This window comes from Diabrotica undecimpunctata, chromosome 2 (assembly GCF_040954645.1).
Source record: "Diabrotica undecimpunctata isolate CICGRU chromosome 2, icDiaUnde3, whole genome shotgun sequence".
Taxonomy (NCBI): Eukaryota; Metazoa; Arthropoda; class Insecta; order Coleoptera; family Chrysomelidae; genus Diabrotica; species Diabrotica undecimpunctata.
The window spans coordinates 131,945,620-131,969,022 of record NC_092804.1 but is presented as its reverse complement, the minus strand read 5'-3'; the positions used below and the strand labels follow the sequence as shown (position 1 = coordinate 131,969,022).

The following is a 23,403-nucleotide window of genomic DNA, read 5'->3' as shown; positions in this document are numbered from 1 at the left end:
ACACTATTAAAATGTAGACAATTTAAAAATATTTTAGAAAATATATAAATATAACAATTAAGTATTATATATTGGTCACAGTCATGTACATTCCAATCCATTTGGAGATATTTCTTTTTCTTATGGTGCTTCTTGAATTGTTATGACATTGAGGAGAAAAACCTAACCTAAAACGTAAATATTTGGAGAATTTCGTACGATTATTTTGTTTGTTGAATTTGAAAAAGTTTTGTTAAAATGGGGAAAAGACAACACCAAAAGGATAAAATGTACATTACGTACACAGAATGGACTACCCTTTATGGTGGAAAAAAAGCTGGCCATACATCAAAAGAGGGAGAGAATTTTAGAAGGCTTCCATTTGACCACTGTTGTCTATCCTTACAGCCCTATGAGATTCCTTATTGCGATTTAGATGGAAATATTTTCGATTTAGAAGCACTAATTCCATTCTTAAAGAAATTTAAAATCAATCCTGTAAGTGGTAAATCACTGGATTTCAAATCTTTAATACAGCTGAATTTTCACAGAAAAAGTGAGGGTGTCTTTGAATGTCCTGTCTTATTCAAACCATTTACCAAAAGTTCACATATTGCTGCTATTGCCACAACTGGAAATGTGTTCTTAATGGAGGCTATTGAGCAGTTGAATATTAAGAACCGCAATTGGAAGGATTTAATTACTGATCAACCATTTGAGAGAAAAGATATCATTGTACTTCAAGATCCCAATAATTTATCAAAATTTGATATTTCAAAATTTCATCACGTCAAACAAAATTTAAGGGTTGAAACAGAAGGTATGTACCTATCTCTAATTAGATCATTATTGTACTTAATTCTAATATTTTAATTAAGAATATTAAATCATAGACACATAATTAAAATGGTTTATACACTTTTTAGAAAATTTAAGTACAGAAATTTTTTTGTAAAAAAAATCATGAAATTTGTTGTTTTTTAATAGTTGTATGACCTGGTAATTCTTGTGTACTGAAAAAATTGTCTTTTTTGTTCAGACTAGTGTATTATTGAGTATATTTAATGAAACTGCACACTAAATTATACAAAATTGCAAATAAAAATTTGTGGTTAATTCACAAAACTAGTGTAGACCTATAAAAAATCATTATTAGAGGAGGCTACGAATTTGAATTTTAAATATCAGATGTCTGCAATTTAATCAACCACCATTTTATCTACATGACATGTCATTTTTTATAAATTATATTGACAATGTAAATTTGGTTAGGCATCTAATTATTTTATTTGACTTAACTAATTAAAAATGGTATTCAATACATGACAAAGCAAAAATTATCAAATATTACTTCAATAAATATGTAAAAGTAAACGCAAAGTAACAGTAATTAATTCTAGAATGCATGTTATGAGAATTAACATTGTGAACTAATTTTTGGCTAAATAGTATGCATAGAAGTATACAAGTTATGTACAGTTTTTTTTTTGAGATAATGTCAAATTAATAAATTCTGAACAATTTTCAGGCAGCACTGGTTAAAAAATGAGTAGTCATTGGTCTAAATGTACTGAGGTAGTCATTATCAATGAGATGTGTGCATTTTTGTGTCAAAAATTAGGGCTGACAGCCCTAATTTTTGACAATTTTTTCTCAGACAAACTTATATCATCATATTAAGAAAAAAATTAACTTTAATTTGATATAAAAAATATGCATCCCACTTCATGAGTAGCGTATTTTATTTAAAAAATTTAAATAAATGAAGGAAATAAAATTTTTGTCAAAAATTTATTACTATTACTTAATTGAATTAAAAATATGGCATCCACTTTTTGACTGGCAATCCATTGTCAATGTATTCTCCTAATTTTAAATGTATGTAAAGATGTGAGTTTGATTAACTACGTTATGAATGTAGTGATCCTGCAGTGGGATCTTAGGCTATGAGGGGTAAAAACTACCCCTTATTGCAGAATCTCAATAAAATTATAACTTGGTGCATTTAATAGGTTATAAAACATTTACAGGTTTACAATTAAGGTTTTATGATACTTAAGATAATACTTATGATTTGTCAAGCCTTTTTGATTTATAAAGCCCTATAAAGCTTCTCTTGTCCATTTAAACATTGAAAAACATTTTATTGATTTTGTCATAATTTATGTATATAAAACTAATTTTTGTATTGCGTTTAACGGGAATATTTTCCACAACCCTCAAAAATCATCCCTTATTACTAAAAAATTGAAAAATTCATTTACAAGCACATTTATACAATTTGATACATGATTTATATTAACCCATTATCATTTTACTATGTTAAATTTATAAAAATTTTACACATTTTCATCCCTTAAATGTAAACAATCTAAAATTGGAAAATTAGAAAGGAATAATATAATGTTGTTCATGTATTGAGTGTAATCTACAATGTTCTATGTCATATATAAATGAATAAAAAACAAATTCAGTTAACATATATATATATATATATATATATATATATATATATATATATATATATATATATATATATATATATATATATTGTTATGATGTGTTTTTTTTTGTTTGAATGATGAGCAATGAGTATTTTTAATAATATAGGGTTTTTATCGCGGTTCTCAAAGAATTAGTTTGTAAGTACTTTTTTAAATTATCTTTATTATAACTATTATGAAACACACATATATATCTAACCTAGCCAATGTAAATTTAAAATAAACTATCTTTAAATTGATGTTCTTATAAAACTAATTAAATTCTATAGACAATGTTAAATTTAAACAAACTATCTTCAAAATTGAAATTGTTATAACACTAACTAAATTATATTAACAAAATTTTGTACCTTTTTTTCACTGAAACATTTTGAGACTTTACTTGTTCAAATATAATTAAAATTAAAATCTATACTTTTTCTTTCTACTGATAATTAATTTAATTATATGAGAGCACTTATCTTCCCAAACTAATTCTTTTAAATAGAGAGCCCCACGTTGGGCGCCAAATTGCTTTTCAGTAATCTTGTTAATATTCCTTGCATCCAAACATAACCTGATTTCACCTGATCTTTTTCGTACTACTACTATGGGGTTAATAAAACGTGTGTCTGCCTTCTCAATGATCCCATCTTCTAACATATTATTAATTGTTTTGTTTACTTCTTCTCTGTATTTATATGGTATTGGGTATGATTTTGTTTTAAAATCTTTTTCTTCTTTAACTTTTATACTATGGATATAATTTTGTGCAATTCTATTTTCTTTATTGACAAGTCCCTTGTGTTGCTGCAATATGGAAATGACTATTGATTTATATTCTTCAGGGCAATTTAAAACTTTTATCATATCTTCTTCTTTACAAATAAAATTATTCTTCATTATGTACTCATTATTCCTTGCTTCCAATTTTACGCACTCCGCCTCGTAGGCATCCATCTGCTTAAAATTTCCATTCCTTAAATATTCACTACAATAATTATTCTTTACATTCTTTTGGGACATTTCCCTATCATCAAAATACATTTCTTCTTCATAAACATCATTATTTTCTTTTAATAATATCCTATCAACTCTTATTCCTTCTTCTACCTCATCTTTCTTCATAAATTTAATTATTTGCCCTTCCAAAGTTACCATTTTTTTTTTAAATCTATCTTTACTTTCTTCTTTTCCAATTCATCATTTCCCATTAATATATCAACACATAAATCCTTGACAATAAATCCTTGCATATTAATTTCTTTATTAAGAATATTAATTTTAAAATTGGCTAGTTTATCAATTTCACCCAACTTCTTATTATTTGCACCAACAATTTTAATTTTTGGAATCTTTATTATATCTGATAATTTTAATGTATTAAAAATAAAATTCTCCGAGACTAAAGTACTTTCTGAACCAGTATCTATCATAATCTTAATTATTTTATTTTTGGCCAAAGCATTTATATAAATTAAATTAATAGATTCAATAATTTTCTCTTCATCTAAAGAAATAAATTCAGAAGGTTTTTCATAATAGCAATGGCCTAACTTGTAATTCAGAAAGTTTACTGCACAAAATTTTGATTATTAGAATTGTCAGATTGTATCTGACCACTTGGATCTGATGTCCTATGTCTTTCCCTACTATGACTTCTACTCACATTTTCTTGCCTTGTACTATTTCGTTCCCAAATGTTTAAAAATCTCGTCGGAAAAGGACATCCCGAATTTTCAACGAAGAAACAACAGGATGCTCAAGAATTTTTACTTCATATTTTATCACTATTAGAAAGAAATTCAAAAGACTCGACACACCTAAACCCTGGAGACTGCTTTAAATTCCAAGTTGAGGAAAGATTTCAGTGTGGTTCTAGTAAAAAAGTTAAATATTTAACACGATCTGAACTTATTTTGTCTTTATCTATACCATTGGATGCGGTCCATAACAAAGACGAGGTATCTGCATACGAAGCCCGAAAAGTAGAAGTAGAAAAACAAGGCAAACGGCTAGAACCAGACGCAATTGTTCGTCCGAAAATTCGGTTTATCTCATGTTTAGAATCTTTTAGCGAACCAGAACTTATAAACAATTTTTATAGTTCGGCTGTTCAAGAGAATGTCACGGCAAGAAAAACAACTAGGTTGTCATCATTTCCTGATTACTTGGTAATCCACCTCAAAAAGTTTATATTGAGGGAAGATTGGGTCCCAATCAAGTTGGACGTTTCTATAGAAATGCCCGACGTATTAGACGTAAGTTCCCTTCGTGGAGATGGACCTCAGCCAACGGAAGAGTTACTACCAGAACTCCAAGTACCACCACCAGCTCCGTCTATGGATGAAGGAGTCAGTGAATCAGGTACAAGAAGCAAAAAGAATGAAGAAGATTTGGAAGTAGAAACACAACCTATACAAGAGGAGAGTTTAGTTCAAGTTCCACAAGATACTACAGAAATGAATCCAGAAAGAGAGGAAAATGTCAATATGGCAGCTTTGATGTCATTAATGATGCAGATGAACAAGACAATGGAAGAGAATACGAAAAAAATAGAACACAAAATGGAACAGAATTCACAAGAAGTCAAAGAAGACATGAAAAAAATGGAACAGAAATTGGAAGAGAATTATAGAAAATTAGAAAAGAAAATAGAAGATAATAATAATAAAATTGTAAAACAAATGGAAAAACAAATGGATAAAAAACTTGAAGCTGCAGAGAAAAAAGTTGCAAATGAAATAAAAAGTATACGGAATGACTACAAGAAAAGGATAGACAATGAGAGGACAGAAGTAAAGAGGATTATTCAAGATAATAAAATAGATATAGAACAGAAAATAGAGTTACAGAAATGTAACTTAGAAGTAAAAATTAACGAAGACAGGAGAAACACAGAAGAAAAATTAGACGATATACAACAAAATATCCAAATAAATAGTAATCAAATAAGAAATGTGGAACAGAGAATAGATGATATTTAACAAATGAGAGACATAGGGAGACCTTACTTAAATTTAACAAATGAGACTGGGATTAAATTCTCTGGTAATATAAAAAATTTGCATCCTAGAGTATACATAAATAGTTTAAAACATAAATTAAGATTTGTGAATAATATTAATGATATTAAAGATTATATTAGAATGACATTAAATGACAATGCAGCAACTTGGTTTGCTAGTATTGAAAATGATTTAGATAACTTTCAAACATTTGAAAATAAATTTTTAAATTATTATTGGGGTGAATTAGAGCAAGCAAAGTTTAGAGAAATTCTATATTTTGGAAAGTATAATCACAATTTAAAATCAAATATGGTAGATTATGCATTAAAACTGATAACAGTTGCAAAATATTTAGAACCACCACTTAGAGAGGAAGAAACAGTCTTAAATGTATCTAGACATTTTGATGCTGATATTGTGCAAACAGTAACTGTACAAAATATTCAAACAATTGATAGTTTTATTAATTTTATTCAAAGAATACAAAGAGGCAATATGACAAGTAATAATAACAACAGAAAAAACAATAATAACTTTCAATATAATAAAAATGATAATCAACAATATAGACAATCATATAATAATTATAGATATGGTAATAATTTACAAAATTTTAATAATAATAACAGTAATTATAATAAATAACATTTTAATAACAGTACTAATAATAATAAACAAGATTTTAACAATAGAAGAAATACAGAGCGACCTAACTATAACAGACAGGTAAATTGTGTTCGAAGGAATAGAAGCTGCGAAGACAGGAAATGAAGTACGAAGACATTCAGTGGTGATTAGAATCTATATAGTGGAAAACAGTTCATTTAGGCATTCAGTGAAAGAAAGCCTAAATGTCAACAAAATTATCAATGGAACATTAACGAATTCTCCAGAGTGCAGAGTGTGACCATTGTTTACGGTCGAACATTCTGGAATAATGATTATGTCGGTGGATGGAACAGATATTTTTTTCGAGAACATCTATATAGAAGTAATGGAACAAATTGGAACATGATCTCTTACCAGATGGTTCTAGAATATCCAAAAAGATATAAATACCCGTGATTTGGATTCAAGATGGCAGTTTTTAGTCAGAAGTCAAGCAGTTTATTATGAAAGTTAGTAGATTAGTTAGTGAAGTCAATTGTTCACAGTTTTAGTAAGTCAGTCAAGCAGTTTAATAAGAAATATGAAAGTTAGTTGGAGATAGTCCAATTGTTTAATATAGTGAGTTAAATGAAGATTAAAAATTATGCATATATTTAATGCACATTTATAATTATACACAAATAATTATTGAAGATTATAAAAGTATATTAGAAGAATATTGGATGGACATTGGAAGGAATTAAAATTATATTATGATTGGAGATTAGTATAAATCAACTTATAATAATTGGATATTGGTATATTGAAAAGAAGAATAAATATAAATGGTGTTTGCTGGTTTGCTTGGTGGTATATAAATGCTGGTGAAGAAAAATATATCTTAAATTGGTAGAAGCTGATAATTGGAAAAAGAAATTTCACAAAAACAAGGATAACCGAAGTACGAAGACATTCAGTGGTGATTAGAATATATATAGTGGAAAACAGTTCATTTAGGCATTCAGTGAAAGAAAGGTACAAAATTTTGTTAATGTAATTTAGTTAGTGTTATAACAATTTCAATTTTGAAGATAGTTTTTTTTAAATTTAACATTGTCTATAGAATTTAATTAGTTTTATAAGAACATCAATTTAAAGATAGTTTATTTTAAATTTACATTGGCTAGGTTAGATATATATGTGTGTTTCATAATAGTTATAATAAAGATAATTTAAAAAAGTATTTACAAACTAATTCTTTGAGAACCGCGATAAAAACCCTATATTATTAAAAATACTCATTGCTCATCATTCAAACAAAAAACACATCATAACAATATATATATATATATATATATATATATATATATATATATATATATATATACATATATATATATATATATATATATATATATATATATATATATATAATTTAAGGTTGTTCATCCACATAATCACTATCAGTTTTTCATCTTCTTGCCCTACTTCATCTGTTATTGAAGCACTATTTTGGTAATCACGATCAGAACATCCACTACAAGTTGAGTTGTAAAAAAGGTCAACTTATAGGCAATCACATGATGCAATGCATCCTTTTTTGCAGTTGCAAAATATCATTTGCAAGAGTTCTTGTGGTGCTGGACTTCATTGCAGTGTAATGCAATCCTTCAAGTCTAGTTCTTCACCAATCAGTTGGATCAATGTTTTTGTTCCCAAGCTAAACTTGAATCTGATAATAGCATCTGGGAATATGCTCATTCAGAAACAATGGATGACAATTTGATGGCATTGCTTTTAGTTTGCCTTAACAAATGACTAATATCGCATTTGTTCGAGAAATACTTGTCTTCTAGTCTTCAATGTTTTGACATATTTTTTATTTGTGTATCTTTAGCAGCTCCATATAAAATGATTGAACAGTACATCAGTACTAAGGGAATAAAACAGGGTGATAGTCTAAGCACAATTTTATTTGTAATAATTATGGATAAACTATTTAAACATATAAAAAGAACAAACAACTTGAAGACAACAATACATTACACATATCTAACACCAGTTAAGATAAAAGGATTAGGTACTATACCCGGATGACGTGGTACTTATAGAGGACAACCAGGGAAAGATGCAACAACTAATTGGGGTATCTGTTGGTCTGATAAGTAACCTCGTGAAGTAAATGTGCGTGAATTGGCAGATGTAACAAGAACTAGTAAAGAGCGCACTAGTCATATTTTGAACGAAGTTTTGAATATGAACAAATGATCCTGACGATGGATGCCGCGTCTGCTGACCATTAACCAACAACATGATCGTGTGACTACTTCTCAGCAGTGTTTGGACCTTATGAAACGCAATCCGTCGGACTTTTGGTATCGCTTGGTAACCATTGATGAAACCTGGATCAACTACTATACACCAGAGAACAGAATGAACGCACGGCAGTGACTGAAGCCGGCAAAAGTGCTCCGAAGCGGCCAAGAGTGGCCAATGGGTCGGAAAGGTTATGGCCAATATATTTTGGGATTGCAAAGGCATAGTGCAGTGAGAAACGGCCCCATATACAGAAGAAAATTATTATGTGTTATTATTATGTGTTCCCAAATCTGAAGAGATGGCTGGTAAATACAAAATTCAGCTCGAACGAAGAGATAATTGACGAAACAAACGCCTATTTCGTGGAGCTTCCAGAATCATATTATTCGGATGGCATAAAGAAGTTGGAAAATCGCTGGAATCATTGTATTGAGCTAAAAGGAGACTATGTCGAATAAAATAAAATAGTTTTCTGGAAAAAACATGTTTTTTATTTCAAAGGAGGCTTTATAGATAACCAGTTATGGACAGGGCATTGTTGTAAATATAGTAAACACACGGGCAATTGGGTTCAGTTGTTCAGTTCAGAATAATATTTCGTTAGTAAATCATAATAGTTCATTTATCTGAGATGTAATTATAGTTACTTGTAAGCTGCAATTAATATATTAAGCAATGTCATCGATACGCTATTCCGCGTGTATATAAGTAACCAATAAACGAGATACATCACAAGTTTAATATGTAGTTATTACCCATCATTCAAGTCAAAATGTAGTTACGTTAGAGAAGTACCGCCAATTGATTTATACATACTTTTATACATTGGTGGTACAATGAGATGCAAGATACAGTTACTAAGTTATCCCTGCATATCGCTATTCTTCCATTATAGTCAGACAGGAATCAAAATTGCAGGTCTATAATGAACTCACACTTCTATATGCAAGCAAGACATGCGTTATAAATAAAATACCATAAATACAGTAGAAATAAAGCAACTGGGAAAAATAGCTGGGAATACGAACGAACAAATAGAGAAAAGGAGCTGGTATGGTGACATAACTAGAATGGATTAGAGGCCAAAAGACAGAAAAGAAGAGAAGAAGTGGTAGGCCTAGGAAGGGGTGGATCGAAGAAATCCAGGAAATCCAAATGAAGATAGAGAACACATTCCAACAGATGAAGGAAATAGCGTACGCTGGAGATCGGAAGACTGGAAGAAATGGGTAAAAGATGGATAGACGACAGCAACATCCGATGTTCTTATAGGGCATAAAGAATGAAAGAAAAAAAATGTCAATTTGACTCCTTATTTTTGAGTAACTCCCTTTATTATTGTTTCTAATAATTCTAGATAACGTGAGTTAAGGTCTAGTAAGTATATTGAAGGAACCACTTGGCATTTTATTAAGGATTTTACATACCCTTAGAGAAATCATGTCGTTTATCTGTTTCTCCTTATGTCTATGCGATACTTCTTGAAGGAAAAATCCTAGTACTGCTAGTTATGTTACGTTCAAGAATTCTGCGGAGTTCTTCGATACTTAGTTGTATCGGTTTATTTAAACTGTAGTTTACAAACTTGTATTTACAAAAAAAAAAATGATATTTACAACAAAAGTGTTTATTTTTATATTTCTTTTAGAGGAAATTGCAGATAAGTCTGATCCACAAGCCAGATTAAAAAAAATAAATCCAGAAACAAAGTATACCCTAGATGAACTAAATAAAGATTACAAACCACCAACGATAGAAGTGAACAAGAAAGCAAATACAGAGAAAGCTGACAAATTCAATGCAGCTCACTATTCTACAGGTGCAGTGGCTGCTAGCTTCACATCTACAACCATGGCTCCAAAACTTGAGGGTGAAGCAGCCATAATTCACGAAGATGAAGTTAGATATGAACGAGTAAAGAAAAAAGGTAAGAAAATGTTAGCCATCATTTTTTTTTGTGATAAATGTAAACAATTTAAAGTTAACATAGATGTTTTATTGTTAAACATTCTGGTGATTATACCTAGATATTCTAATTTAAAAATTAACATATCTTAATAATGAAATAATCAGATATTAAACAAATAACAAATGTATACTGCCTTTCACATAGATGCATCAAAAGATTGTTATGGTCCAGGTGCGGCTTTTATTGTCCCACTGCAAGTACAACGCACATTTAAATTGAGTAAAAAAAAACATCAATTTTTAAAGCAGAAGTTTTTGCGATTATGAAAGCTATAGAATTTATAATAGTACATACTACATACTCTTTTTCTGATTTCCGTTCAGTTTTAAATAGTCTACAGTTACATTTGCAAATCAACTCCGCATATATCAATCCTTACATATGAAAAATTTGCTCTCTCAAATGCAAGAAATTTAAAAACAAATTTTTGTCTGTATAAAAGCACACTCATGCACCACATACAATGAACAAGTTAACAAAGCAGCTAAAGAAAGATGAGAAGATTGAGAGAAGATATTACACCCTTATTAACATTAGGGTGAGAGAATAAATATGGCCAATGATAATTTATATCAAAAATGGTCTAAATAATACAGATATTTCTGTTTGACAAAATGCACAAGATACATATTACTAGAACCCGACATTCGAAAAAACTACTGGTTTTTTAAATTACAACTATCCGAGTAGTTCCATAACAACCATATCCTGGATGAAGTTTGGACATTTATACAAAACTAGTGATTTTGCCCGTCACCACGCGACGGGGGATCCAATTAATTGCATCTACAATCATCCCACTTAATTTTTTCTGTCTTCCTCTTTTTTAAGACTAGGACGACATTCTGTTGTACAACTTTCCTAACAAATAAGTCACTTTTGGAGAGTCGCTGCGCTGAACTTTTTGCGTAAAGTCGTCTTATGAAATCGACCTACGTATAAAACCAGCGTAATTCTAGTTTGGCAATTTATTTGTTGGGAAAGCTCGAGTTTTGTATTTTAATTTTTACCGATTACCAAATTCGCAGCCAATTTTTTAGGATCAACAAAATTTTTAAAAGAATTAAAAATTAAATTTTTAAAATAATTAACTTCTTGCATGAAAGGTCGGTCTTTTCACCTCCAGATAAATATTGTCCTATCTAACAGATAGTTATCTGAAGGATAGACATTTATTTATAAAATAAAATGCACCCGTCTTTTCACGTCAAATTATGTTTCGGTTATTTATCTGTAAGATAAATGTAAAATTTATTTCGGAATACACCAATATTTAATTAATTGTTAAAGAAATCACAATAATGTTTTAATATTTCTTTTGATTATACAATTTGTGGTGGCAGGAATAAATTAAATTATGTAAAGAAAAATTTAATAACGAATAAAAAAATAATACATGTTTAATCTCAGGTTTTCCATATCACTAAAATATTATATAAGGTTAGCTCAAACATCTTTAACTTCAAAAAGTTCAGTAATGTCTTCATTTAGCAGTTCATCTTCAAAATTGTCTTTAAGGATCATTATGATTTGTGCCACTTTCCATGAACTAGGGAAGTAGTTTACGCGCAGGATTGCATTAAATATAAAGGTTATTAGTTTTATGCACTTACCCGAGACTTCTTTTAGAATCTTGCCAGAGATTAAGTCAAATCCAGGGGCTTTTTTGATGTTGACTTCATTTATTGTTTGTTTTACTTGGTTGACTGTAAATTTCGTGTGGGGCACATGCATTTGAAACGGTGCTTTTAGGAATCTGGTTAGTTCTGTTTCTTCCTCTTTAGATACTGTAGAAGGGTATGGCGTGAATACTTTTTGAAGGTGCTTGCCAAAAAGATCAGCTTTTTCGTTGTCGTTCCTAGCCCAGGTGTTTGCTTCATCTTTGATTGGTGGGTTATGCTGTTGTGGCCGTTTGAGTTTTTTCGTGGCTTTCCAGAGTGACTAATCTGTAGCTTCAGTCGGTGTTAAATTTTCCAGATATTCTTGAATTCCATGGTTTTCTTCTTCATGGATTAATTCCTTTAATTCCTTTGTTGCTTTGTTAAGTTTTTTCTTATTTTCTGCCGTTCTTGACTGTTGCCAATTTTTACGTAATTGTCGTTTTTCTGAAATTTTTTGTTTAATTGTTGGGAATTGCATACCATGCAGCAATTTGTATGCTTTTTGTTAGGTTACCTACAGCTGATTCTAGTTGGAGTTCATTTTTCAGGGACAGATTTAGTGAGATCAGGCTGTCTAGTTTTTCTCTAAATTTGGACCAGTTAGTCTTGGTGTTATGCAAAGTTGGTTGATGTACTTTGTTTAAGATTTTTTCGAAGATTGTTATTATAAACGGTGAGTGACTTGATGATAAATCGAAGCATGATTCAGCTTTACATTTTTTGGTATCGATACCTTTTGTGATGCAGAAATCAAAGGCATCAGGTATTTTATTTAAGTCAGACGGCCAATAAGTTGGTTCGCCAGTAGAGATTTGTTGCAGGTTATTTTCTAACATTGCTTTAGCTAATTCTCTGCCTCTTGGTGTTGTTTGTCTAGAGCTCCACATCGGATTTTTGAATTATAATCTCCACCTGCAATGAATTTGTTCCCTAGAGTGTTGAAATATTCTAGGAAATGTTCTTTTTTAACGGCATGTTTAGGTGGGCAGTATAAGGCAGATATTTTTATTGGACCGTGTGCTTCCTCAGTTGTTAAGCTGGTTGCTTGCAGATTATGTTATATTTTTCCCTTTCGGAGTGTTTAATAGAATCACGTATAATTATGGCGCTTCCTCCGTGAAATCTACCGTCTGGGTGTCTTGTATGATACAACTTGTAGCTGGGAATCCGCATGTAGTGTTTGTCTGTAAATTGAGTCTCGGAAATTAAAATTATATCAATATTTTGATTAAGTATGAATGTTTTGAGTTCTTTAGCCCGTTGATAAAGGGCATTTGCGTTCCAGACTACTATTTTATATTTTGGTTGTGAAGCCATTAAGCGATCTTATTAATGATAGTAGTAAGCAAATTGAGCATTGTGCCCATTTGCTCCATGAGTTTTTGCATCATTTCTTCCAGCTTGGCTAAGTTGTTATTAGGTTAATTAGGTATTGCTTGGTTGTTATAGCTACACTGTGGAGGGTAAGTATAAATTTAAGTTCAAGTTTGTGGGATCACCATCCTGGTCCCTCGGCCGCCGTCTTAGAAAAATAAGGAGAAAGGGTTTTCACGCTGTATCTCGTAAACTAGCGACCCTACAAAAAAATTTATCAGACATTATTTGTAGCAAATTAAATTGACTACAATTTATTTTTATTACTTTTAACCATTAAATGGAAAATAAAAAAAAGGTCGATGATAGACTAATAAACATAGGAATGTTAACAAAATAATAAATTATATGAATAAAAAAATAAATAATAAAAAGCCTAATGGTTCGTTTTTATCGTATTCTTATGAATATTCAAGAACCCAGTCAACTTCGGGAGTGCTGTAAAACCCACAGAAATTAATGAAAATGAACACATTTGTAGTGAAAATTATTCGTTGAAAACCTTCTATAATATTGCTCTCACGTCTTTTTGTTGTAAAATGACCAAAAAAAAAGTTATAAGGTCCAAAAGAAAATTTGCTCAAAAATTTTTAGTTATTTTTGTTAATAATTTTTTTATTTTGCATTTTACGATAAAAAATAATACAAATAAAATTATAGACAATTTAATTTTCTACAAATAATGTTAAATACAATTTTCTGTAGGGTTGCTAGTTTACGAGATACGGCGCGAAAACCCTTTGAACCCCTTATTTCAAGATGGCGTGTATTCAAGAACCCGGTCAACTTCGGAGCGCTGTAAAATCCAGAAAAATTTATGAAATTTAACAAATTTGTAGTAAAAATTACTCTATAAAAAGTTCTCTGTAATATTGCTCTGATGCCATTTTATTGTAAAATGGAAAGAAAAATAGGTATAAGGCCCAAAAAAAATTTGTTGAAAAATTTTTGGTTATTTTTGTATATAACATTTTTATTTTCAATTTTACGAATAAAGTAATACAAATAAAGTTGTAGAAAATTTAATTTCCTACAAATTATGTTGTATAAAATTTAATGTAGGGTTGCTAATTTACGAGATACAGCTTGAAAACCCTTGGTCCTCTTTTTCCAAGATAGCGGCGAGGGGACATGGGTGGCGACCCACAAACTTGAACTTAAGCTTATACTAACCACCCCCGCACATCAAAAAGTAAAATTGTGTCCTCTCAAAATTGTAACTTTTCAATTGATTATTACTTATGATTATGGAGTGATTACTATATTTAAAATGACATTAATAAAATAAATTTTATCGTGTTTAATAAATTACATATAAATAATATATTCAGTTAATTTGCCTTTAATAGAACAAAATCCAAAATTTTTACTGTATATAAAATATAGAAAATTAAATCATTTACTTTTCAAGTAAATGGAATTATTAAATTTTAAAGCCACTGTTTGAGGCCCACTGATCATCGCTTAATTAGTTATCGGTCTTCATACATGGCATTTAGTTTTAGATCGTTTATACTAAAACTTTTTTTGAAAGCAACATATTAGCAATATAGTAACTATTAATAACAATGTTCCATGACAATTTTTTTACTGTTACTTGTAAGTGCAAACTTCTATCCAATTTACTAAATCATTCTTTGATAAAATTAAATATCTTAACGTATCATTTTAGGATATGTTAGACTTGTCACAAACTTGGGTATGCTGAATCTAGAATTACACTGTGATATGGTTCCAAAAACGTGCGAAAATTTTATGAAGCATTGCGAAAATGGATATTACAATGGGACTAAATTTCATCGATCCATAAGAAATTTTATGGTAAGAAAGACTAATTTTTTAAAACTCTAATTATGATTAAAAGAACGTGTATTATCAATAATTTTATTGAACAATACACAACGTAGACTTATTAATAAGTGTAGACTGAACTGACTAGAATGTTTAGAACATTTGTAATAGTTCAACCCATGATACTATGATTAAGAAGATAAGATATTGCGCATAAGTCGTGACGTAATTGGAGAGTTGCACGTTCGTAATGTCAGTTTTTTGTATGTGTCAATAAATAATCTTTAATAAATAGTTTGGAGATATCCATTTGTGTACGATTACTGTAATTATTAAACCTTTATTTAATATTATTATTTTGCTAATTGAATAATTTTATCACAGAATGCATAAAAATCCCATTTAACTTTAACAAGAATTCAAATTCTACTCTCCAATGACGGCATGCGCGAACACGACCGATTTTGTGCTACGGGAAGATCCTATCTTGTTAGTCATAGTATCATGGTTCAACCTGTAGCATTTAACCACTTTGATTTTTTTTTTATTTAAAAAAGACAAAGTCGCATCCACCCGAAGGTTATTAGCGACATTCCTGTAATATTTGTAACAATATTAAATTAAACATTTGTAGCAATCAATCATTTTAACAATTAATTACAATTTGTAAACAATTAAACATTTGTAACAATTAATCAACTAAATTTAAATTAATTTTAATCAAATTTAAGTTAAATTTTGTGTGTAACATGTTTATACATTTTAAGTAACAAAATTTTTATCGAGTAATACTTTCAGGTTAGTTGGAAAATTGTAAGAATGTCTTTGATTTACATATTATTATAATATAATACTTTCTACTGTATTGCATGTTTTGTATTTTGGAGTTTCACTATTTGAGAAGAGACAGGCGTGAGTATACCTACAGTGTCCACGTCGTAGACGTGTAATAATAATTTACGATCTTCTACTTCTGGCAGTGGACTTCATTGAAAAAATGTTACTTTTGATTGTTCTAAATCTAGAACTGGAATCATCCACTCCCGATTCCACGCACTTAACACATTATTTTTGAAATAAGCTTTTAGATCGCTAGAGACACTGCAACACTCTGTTTCTGATGCGTCATTGGTGCTACCGTTACGCGCACTAGTATCTGCTTGTTCATTCCCTTCTATACCTATATCAGATGGTATCCACAGGAAGTGGATTCTTCTGAAATTTTCTTGAGCTTCCATTAGTTCGGCCTTGATCATTTTCTCAATGGGATGTTTAGGGTATACATTTTGCATAGCTTTGACTGCGCTGAGAGTCGGAAAGGACTAGACAACAAGGGATGTTTTTAATATTTACATGTTTGATAGCTTTAAACAAAGCAAATAGTTCTGCAATATAGATGTTGGAATTTAGAGGAAGTTTAAATTCAAAACGGTCATTTGGGGCTACCACTGCTGCTCCAACGCCAAGTTCACCTTTGGATGCATCTGTATAAATTTTAATCCAGTCATTGTATTGTTGATTTAGGATTGAATTTAGTTTGACTTTAAAAACAATGGGACTAGTTTATTGTATATACTTAATGCTGTAACATAATGCACGAGAATCATGATAATTGACAGAGCTAACAACAATCAAAATCATCTGGTCATGATAAATAATATCGCTGTTGTAGATAAATTTGTGTATCTGGGCTGATTAATAACCAACAAAGGAGGCTGTACTGAAGAAATAAAGCGGCGGTCAGCAATCGCAAAAAGCGCTATGGCAAAAGTAACAAAAATTTGGAAAAGCCATGAAATAATTACCGATACAAAAATGAGACTAGTAAGAAGTCTAGTTTTTCCAGTTTTCACTTATGCATCGGAATGCTGGACCCTTACTGAGAAAGACAAAAAGAACATAGATGTATTTGAGATGTACTGCTGGAGACGAATGCTGATAATACCATGGGTGGCCCGAAGAACAAATGAATCCATACTGGACCAGCTAAACATAAAGAAAAGACTAAGAACACAAATATCAGAACAAATAATAAGCTATTTGGACATGTGCTTCGAAGAAATGGTCTTGAAAAACTTACCATCCAGGGAAAAGTAGAAGTCAAAAGAAATAGAGGTAGATCTCCCACACGAAACACGGACCATATTGTTGCTACCATTGGCGCTCCATTGTCAGAATGTGCAAGAATGGCAGAAGATAGAAAAACGTGGAGGAACATTGGGAAATTTAGCTAATGATATGATGATGATATCACGATACCTGCATCAGGTCAACGACTAAGAAGAAGAATGCTGTAATAACTGAGCTGTTCGATAGTCCAAGGTAAATAGTGATTGGAATTCGTTTGAAATACTGTTAGAACTACTGGAACTGAATGTTAGAACTATATAATCGGATTCTCTCGTAGTACCTAAGGTTTTGGGGCACAGGGCTTATTATTGAAATAATTGAATCTTAATGTTGGCTTAACTGAGATGTGTCACTTTCCCAGTCCGATGCCTCATTATTAAGGTAATTATAGATTTTTTTCCTTAAGAACGTGAATTTGCGTTTTATGGATCTTTCCTTTAAATGGGGGTAAACTTGAGTGAGCATATCGGACATTCTTGATTCGTGCTTATAGGATCTGTTGATCCAGTGATATTCATTAGTAACATGTTAAGTTGGTCAAAGTTTAGAGCGAAAGGTGGAGAGTGATTTTCTATGAAGTTTTTAGCAGGTTCAAGTAAGAGAGATAATGAGCATTCAGAAGTGCTTGCTGAACTAATTTTAGTTTTTTTAACTTTTGCTTGGACTTTAGGTGTTGGTAACATGTTACATTGTTCTGAAGATGGATCTGCTTCAGGTGAAATAATTTCATCAAAGATATGTTTTGGTTGATTAATTATGTGACTCCTTATTTGATGCATCTACTTGTTCGGTATCTCTGGGTTATTAGAAATAGGTATTTGTTCACATTGAGAAGGGCTTGTAGCATTGGGTGTTGCAAAGATATATTTGTTTTGCTGGATAACGATGTTATATTGCCTTGGTTGAGGGTTAATTGAGCTAATGGTTCGGAGCACTGTGATACAATGTGACCTGACTTCTAGCAGTTATAGCAAACTAAACTGTCTTGAGAGATGAATATTCTATATGGCGTTTTGTCAAAAATAAGAGTAAATGACTTAGTGTTAGACTATGAAGGCTGATATATATTTATCTTCGAAAACTAAGAATGTAAACCCTATTCATTTTACAAATTCCCAATCGTCAATAGAACCACGTGTAAGCCAAACAGGGTCGTACTGATGTACGACGTATGTATCATATGAATTTTAAAAATATTTACTTTTGAAACTGTTAGTGTAAGAATTTCTTGAAATTTAATCATTATATCACAATTAAACTTAACTCTAAAAAATAACACGACCAGTAAATAACTTAACAATAACTATAACATAAATATAACACAATATATTAACTTAAAAATCAACACGATACAATTTGAATTTAAAATTCTGGCAAGTTGGAATCTGTAACATGAGAATCTGTGTCGCTTAAGATAATAAATTATATTTAATAGCCTCTAGACGAATGAGACGGCGAATATCAACACGTGCTCATGTTTACTGATGGGAACTTGGTAAACGAATGAACTTTAATTGTACTCCGGCATAGAAGCACTCATTTTTGGGAATATCATGGGGGAGACAGGAATTATGCCGATTTTTTGTAACTCATTGATTAGAAAGTCTAGTGGTAGTGTAGAAAATACGTTGGAGAGCACAAGTTATTCCGCTGGTGTACTTAACTTTCTTGCTCTGACAATTTCACGTTGTATTTCTATTTGGCCATGATTATTACACCATTTGTGTATTGGATAAATACATACATATGCGATTATTAGATAATCTAGATGACAAGATTATATTTTTCGGTTGAATTTTATTTCCCTGTGGGAGAAAGTAGTCTTGAAGTTACTTTAAATAAGTATTTTTTTTTCATTCATTTATCTTACATTATTTTATTTTATTAACAATGACTCATACAGTTAATATCAGAGTGAAGCTGGTCTCTGGAATCTTAATAGCTAATATAAATTTAAAGCACATATACATATTTCTCTTCTATTTTATTCTATCTACTTGTCATAATTGACTGACTATTGATTAAGTCCTCTGTACTACTCAAATAAAAATTGTTTGTTTGTTTTGTCATATACACATTTGTTTATATACTTTATAAACAGCAAAACCGGTAGAAAATTCTCTTTTACCAACTTTAATGAAAAAAACCTATAACGGATTGTGAGTAGAAGACTTATTTCCCTAACATTCATGAATATATGCTCGCACCAGCAACCTTTTCATCATTTATTTCATTTTATTGTTCCACTCTGTACATATGCTCTCCATCAGGGTGATTCTTATAATATACAGGGTGTTTCATTTAAGATTATTGACTTAATATCGTTTGAAGTTTAAAAAATTGCGTTTCATTTGTGAACACCCTGTACTTAGCAATTCGATTTCAATATAAATTACTGAAAGAACGTTACCTATTCTTTGTGTGCAAAAGTTTTCTAGACATTATGTTTGTAAATGGATGAGTTATTAACTTTGAAAAGTTTGTCTTTATCTGTCAAAATTTTTGAAAAAAGATGAATAACTCAACAAATATGAAGTTTTGACTGGTACATTATACAAATTTACCTAGAATCCTACGCAGAATCTAAAAATGCAATAATATACAGGGTGTTTCATTTAAAATAACAAAATTGCTGTTTACTTTCGATATAAGCGGAAGTGGCATGTCTGTGACACACCCTGTATTGTCTTGAGCTATATCCCAATACTAACTGCAATCAAAGTTATATAAAGAATTGAGTCTAATGATTCCTTCTTTGGTTATCCTATATATGGTCTTTGTTTCACGCTCTCCACTAGTATGTGTAAAGGTGTGAGATCAAATATTACTTCAAGAGCAATGGTTGGACATATTCTGATTGCACATACAATGCATACACAAGCTAGTCTTTGAAGCTTCGGGAGATTGTTCTTCATGTTGCTTAAACGGGCTCTACTTCCTCATATCGTTGCCCCGTAAGTGATGATTCCTCAAACTATTGACGCAACCTCAGGATTTTTGGGTTAGATCCCTCATTTTCCGGCACATTTTTTACCAGATCTAAAAAGACCTGTTCAGCGATTTATGGCGTTGACGAATAATTTACCTAAAGTTGCAGGAAATATGTTTTTCTGTTTCTTCTGCACTTTTTGCAAAATCTGCACTGTACACTGAACGTTGCTTTGTACAGTGAGAATACCTGTAATTAGTCTGAATTCAATTTTCTGAAGCTGTAGAATATATTTAAGTAGCGAGCTGAAAGTTGTAAAAACCTTGTTGGTGGCCTTTGACCTAGAATATTTTCAGTATAATATATTGCCAGTAGAAAATTATTGCCTATGATTTTTTTTCCATTTTCGAATATCTTCTACGATGGGTCTTTTCAGGATATCACAGAATAGTTCTGCTTCCATAAAACGAATACTAGCTGCTTCTTTAATGAGACTATTAGCAATCTCGTTACTTTATTGTGGCTTTTAAGTAGCTTATGGGCTAATTTTCAGTTCCAAGCTGTGGCAGATTCTTAAACGAGTCTTTACATTATTTGCAACTCTGTCTTTTGCCTTTTATTGCCTTTAAGGAGATTATTTTCATTGTCATTGTATTTTCTCTTCCTATTTCATACGAAATGTTATGTAATACGTTTTACTTGCATGTTGTTGCCCCTATTGTTTTTATCTATTCTCATATATTTTTTAGATTCAAGGAGGTGATCCCACAAATACCGGTAACGGAGGAAAATCAATATGGGGAAATAAATTCGAAGATGAAATCAGACCAAATTTATCGCATACAGGACGAGGAGTGTTATCTATGGCAAATTCTGGAAAAAATACTAATGGATCTCAGTTGTAAGTAAAATATGTATACATAATTTAGTATACAGATTATTAAATATGCCGGAAATAGTAATATGCGTAATAAATGTCTAGAAGAGAGAAACATATTTGTGTGACAACTCAAAATTAATTGTATATAGAGGCAAATGTTTATTAATTGACAATTAACTCATTTTGAAGAGTTCTGTTCTTAGTGTATTCTACTTTGTATAGTATCAGAGCTGGATAATTTCTGGGACATACACACACAGACACATGTGTGTATATATATATATATATATATATATATATATATATATATATATATATATATATATATATATATATATATATATATATATATATATAATAAATCGTTTTTGTTTCAGTTTTATAACTTACCGATCTTGTAAGCATTTAGATAACAAACACACTATCTTCGGCCGAGTGGTAGGAGGCATGGATACCCTTAATGAAATGGAGAAGATTGAAGTTGATAATAAGGATAGACCCATTGAAGATATAATCCTGCTAAAAGCTCAGATTTTTGGTAATCCCTATGATGAAGCTGATGAACAGGTAGATATTCAATAAAAACATTTTTAGAAAATCTTAAATGCTAAAAAGCAATACTAGATACATAAATATATATCACAGTGGGAGTGCACAATTATTAAATACATTAAATAATTTAGTTATTGTGCTTCTAAATCGGTTGTATGGGCTGGCGGACTCACTGAAATGTAAACAGTTTAGAGCCATTTTCCAGTCAGAATTATTTTAATTAAACGCAGCAATACAAAATTTAAAGTAGATTTGCGGCTTTGTATTGGAATTCATAAGTGAATCGAGTGTGCCGATGGGTGAGTACTACGGCGAGGGATAGAGTTTTGCAGCTTGCTGATGTTCATTCATTAATCCCTATCAGAAAGCATTAAAATGTTCCGTTCTACACCGTTAGTTATATAAAATAAGTCAAAAATCTCTTTTTTTTTCTAAATATTAATAATTATATGATGTAAAAACTTTTAGTTATCCAAAGAAAGACAAGATGAATTAGACCGATTAAAAGAAGAAGAAGCCAAATCGAGAGCAAAAATAAATGCACAAAAGGAACTAAAAGTGTTCAGAACTGGCGTTGGAAAATATATTAATCCTAAAGGAAACAAAGGGTAAGTTTTGTGTAGTTGTGTTTTGGTATAGGAATTAAGGTACATCCAGTCAATAACGTACAGAGGTAAATCAAAGCCATTACATTCTTTTGAAAAATATATATTAACACTGTCGGTATTTCCTCCTGTTTTTTAATGTTTTGTTTCCATCTTCTACATTTTTGTTGGGTATCAAATGCTAATCGACCCGAAACTGGCTGACAGACTCACTTCCATGTGAGTAATCTAGTAGGTTCGTGGTTCGATCCACTCTACAGTCATAAATTTTTCCAACGCATCGGTATAAATTCCAAGGTGGATCTGCGGTTTTAAGTTTGAATTTATGAGTATATAAATTCGGCAGATGGATGAGTAGTACGATGGAGATATGGTCTCGCGGCTAGAAATCCTTAATATACATACATCAAATGTTACAAATTTTTATTCCCTGTATTCACTATAGATATAATTAAACTAATAGACAGGTTCGGGGAGAATGTGATATTTTTAGGACAAACTTTTCATTCTTATACAGGCTGATCTTACCATTTCTATTATACATTTAACAAATATTTCTGGGACCAAGCCTTCCATTATACCAGAATCAACGTAAGCTGGATGTATTATAATAATTTGTTAGGGTGAATATGAGGCACAGTTTTACTTTTGGAATGAATTGAATTAAGTTAAGTAATATTTCGATTAAGTTAATAAAAAATATATTTTTAGGACTGAATTAGAAAAGACAGAACCTAGCACGAAGAAGAAAAAAACTTGTAATACTTTTAACTTTAATAATTGGTAACATTGTATTAGTCTTATATTTATATAAGCAAAGTTTATAATATTTTGTATATAATATTTAAATAAATAAAAATGTGCGTAGATAATAATATAAATATCATTCATTCTTAATTAATTTGTAGCAATAAGGTACATTATCATATGTGAGTTTAAACAAAAAAAGTGGACGTGATATAAATACAACTCATTGGTAGCAAATATATGGGGAAAGGGTAGAAGTGTGGTGTAACTATTTTGAACAACTATATGCAAGTGATATAAAGCTATCAAAACGATTCTCAAACATAATTGGATGTATTGTCAGAAGAAGTTAAAGCTACTATAAAGAAAACACAGCACATAAGTT

At 30.6% G+C, this 23,403-nt stretch overlaps 1 protein-coding gene across 1 annotated transcript; it reads left to right on the top strand.

Annotated features, from left to right (window-relative positions):
* Positions 1–82: 82 nt before the first annotated feature.
* Positions 83–23,164, top strand: LOC140434890 (RING-type E3 ubiquitin-protein ligase PPIL2). Its single transcript, XM_072523503.1, has 7 exons — positions 83–799; positions 10,029–10,307; positions 15,057–15,205; positions 20,984–21,135; positions 21,492–21,681; positions 22,135–22,274; positions 22,983–23,164. The coding sequence occupies exons 1-7, from the start codon at positions 238–240 to the stop codon at positions 23,056–23,058; spliced, it is 1,548 nt and encodes a 515-aa protein (XP_072379604.1). The 5' UTR covers positions 83–237; the 3' UTR covers positions 23,059–23,164.
* The last annotated feature ends 239 nt before the right edge of the window (positions 23,165–23,403 follow it).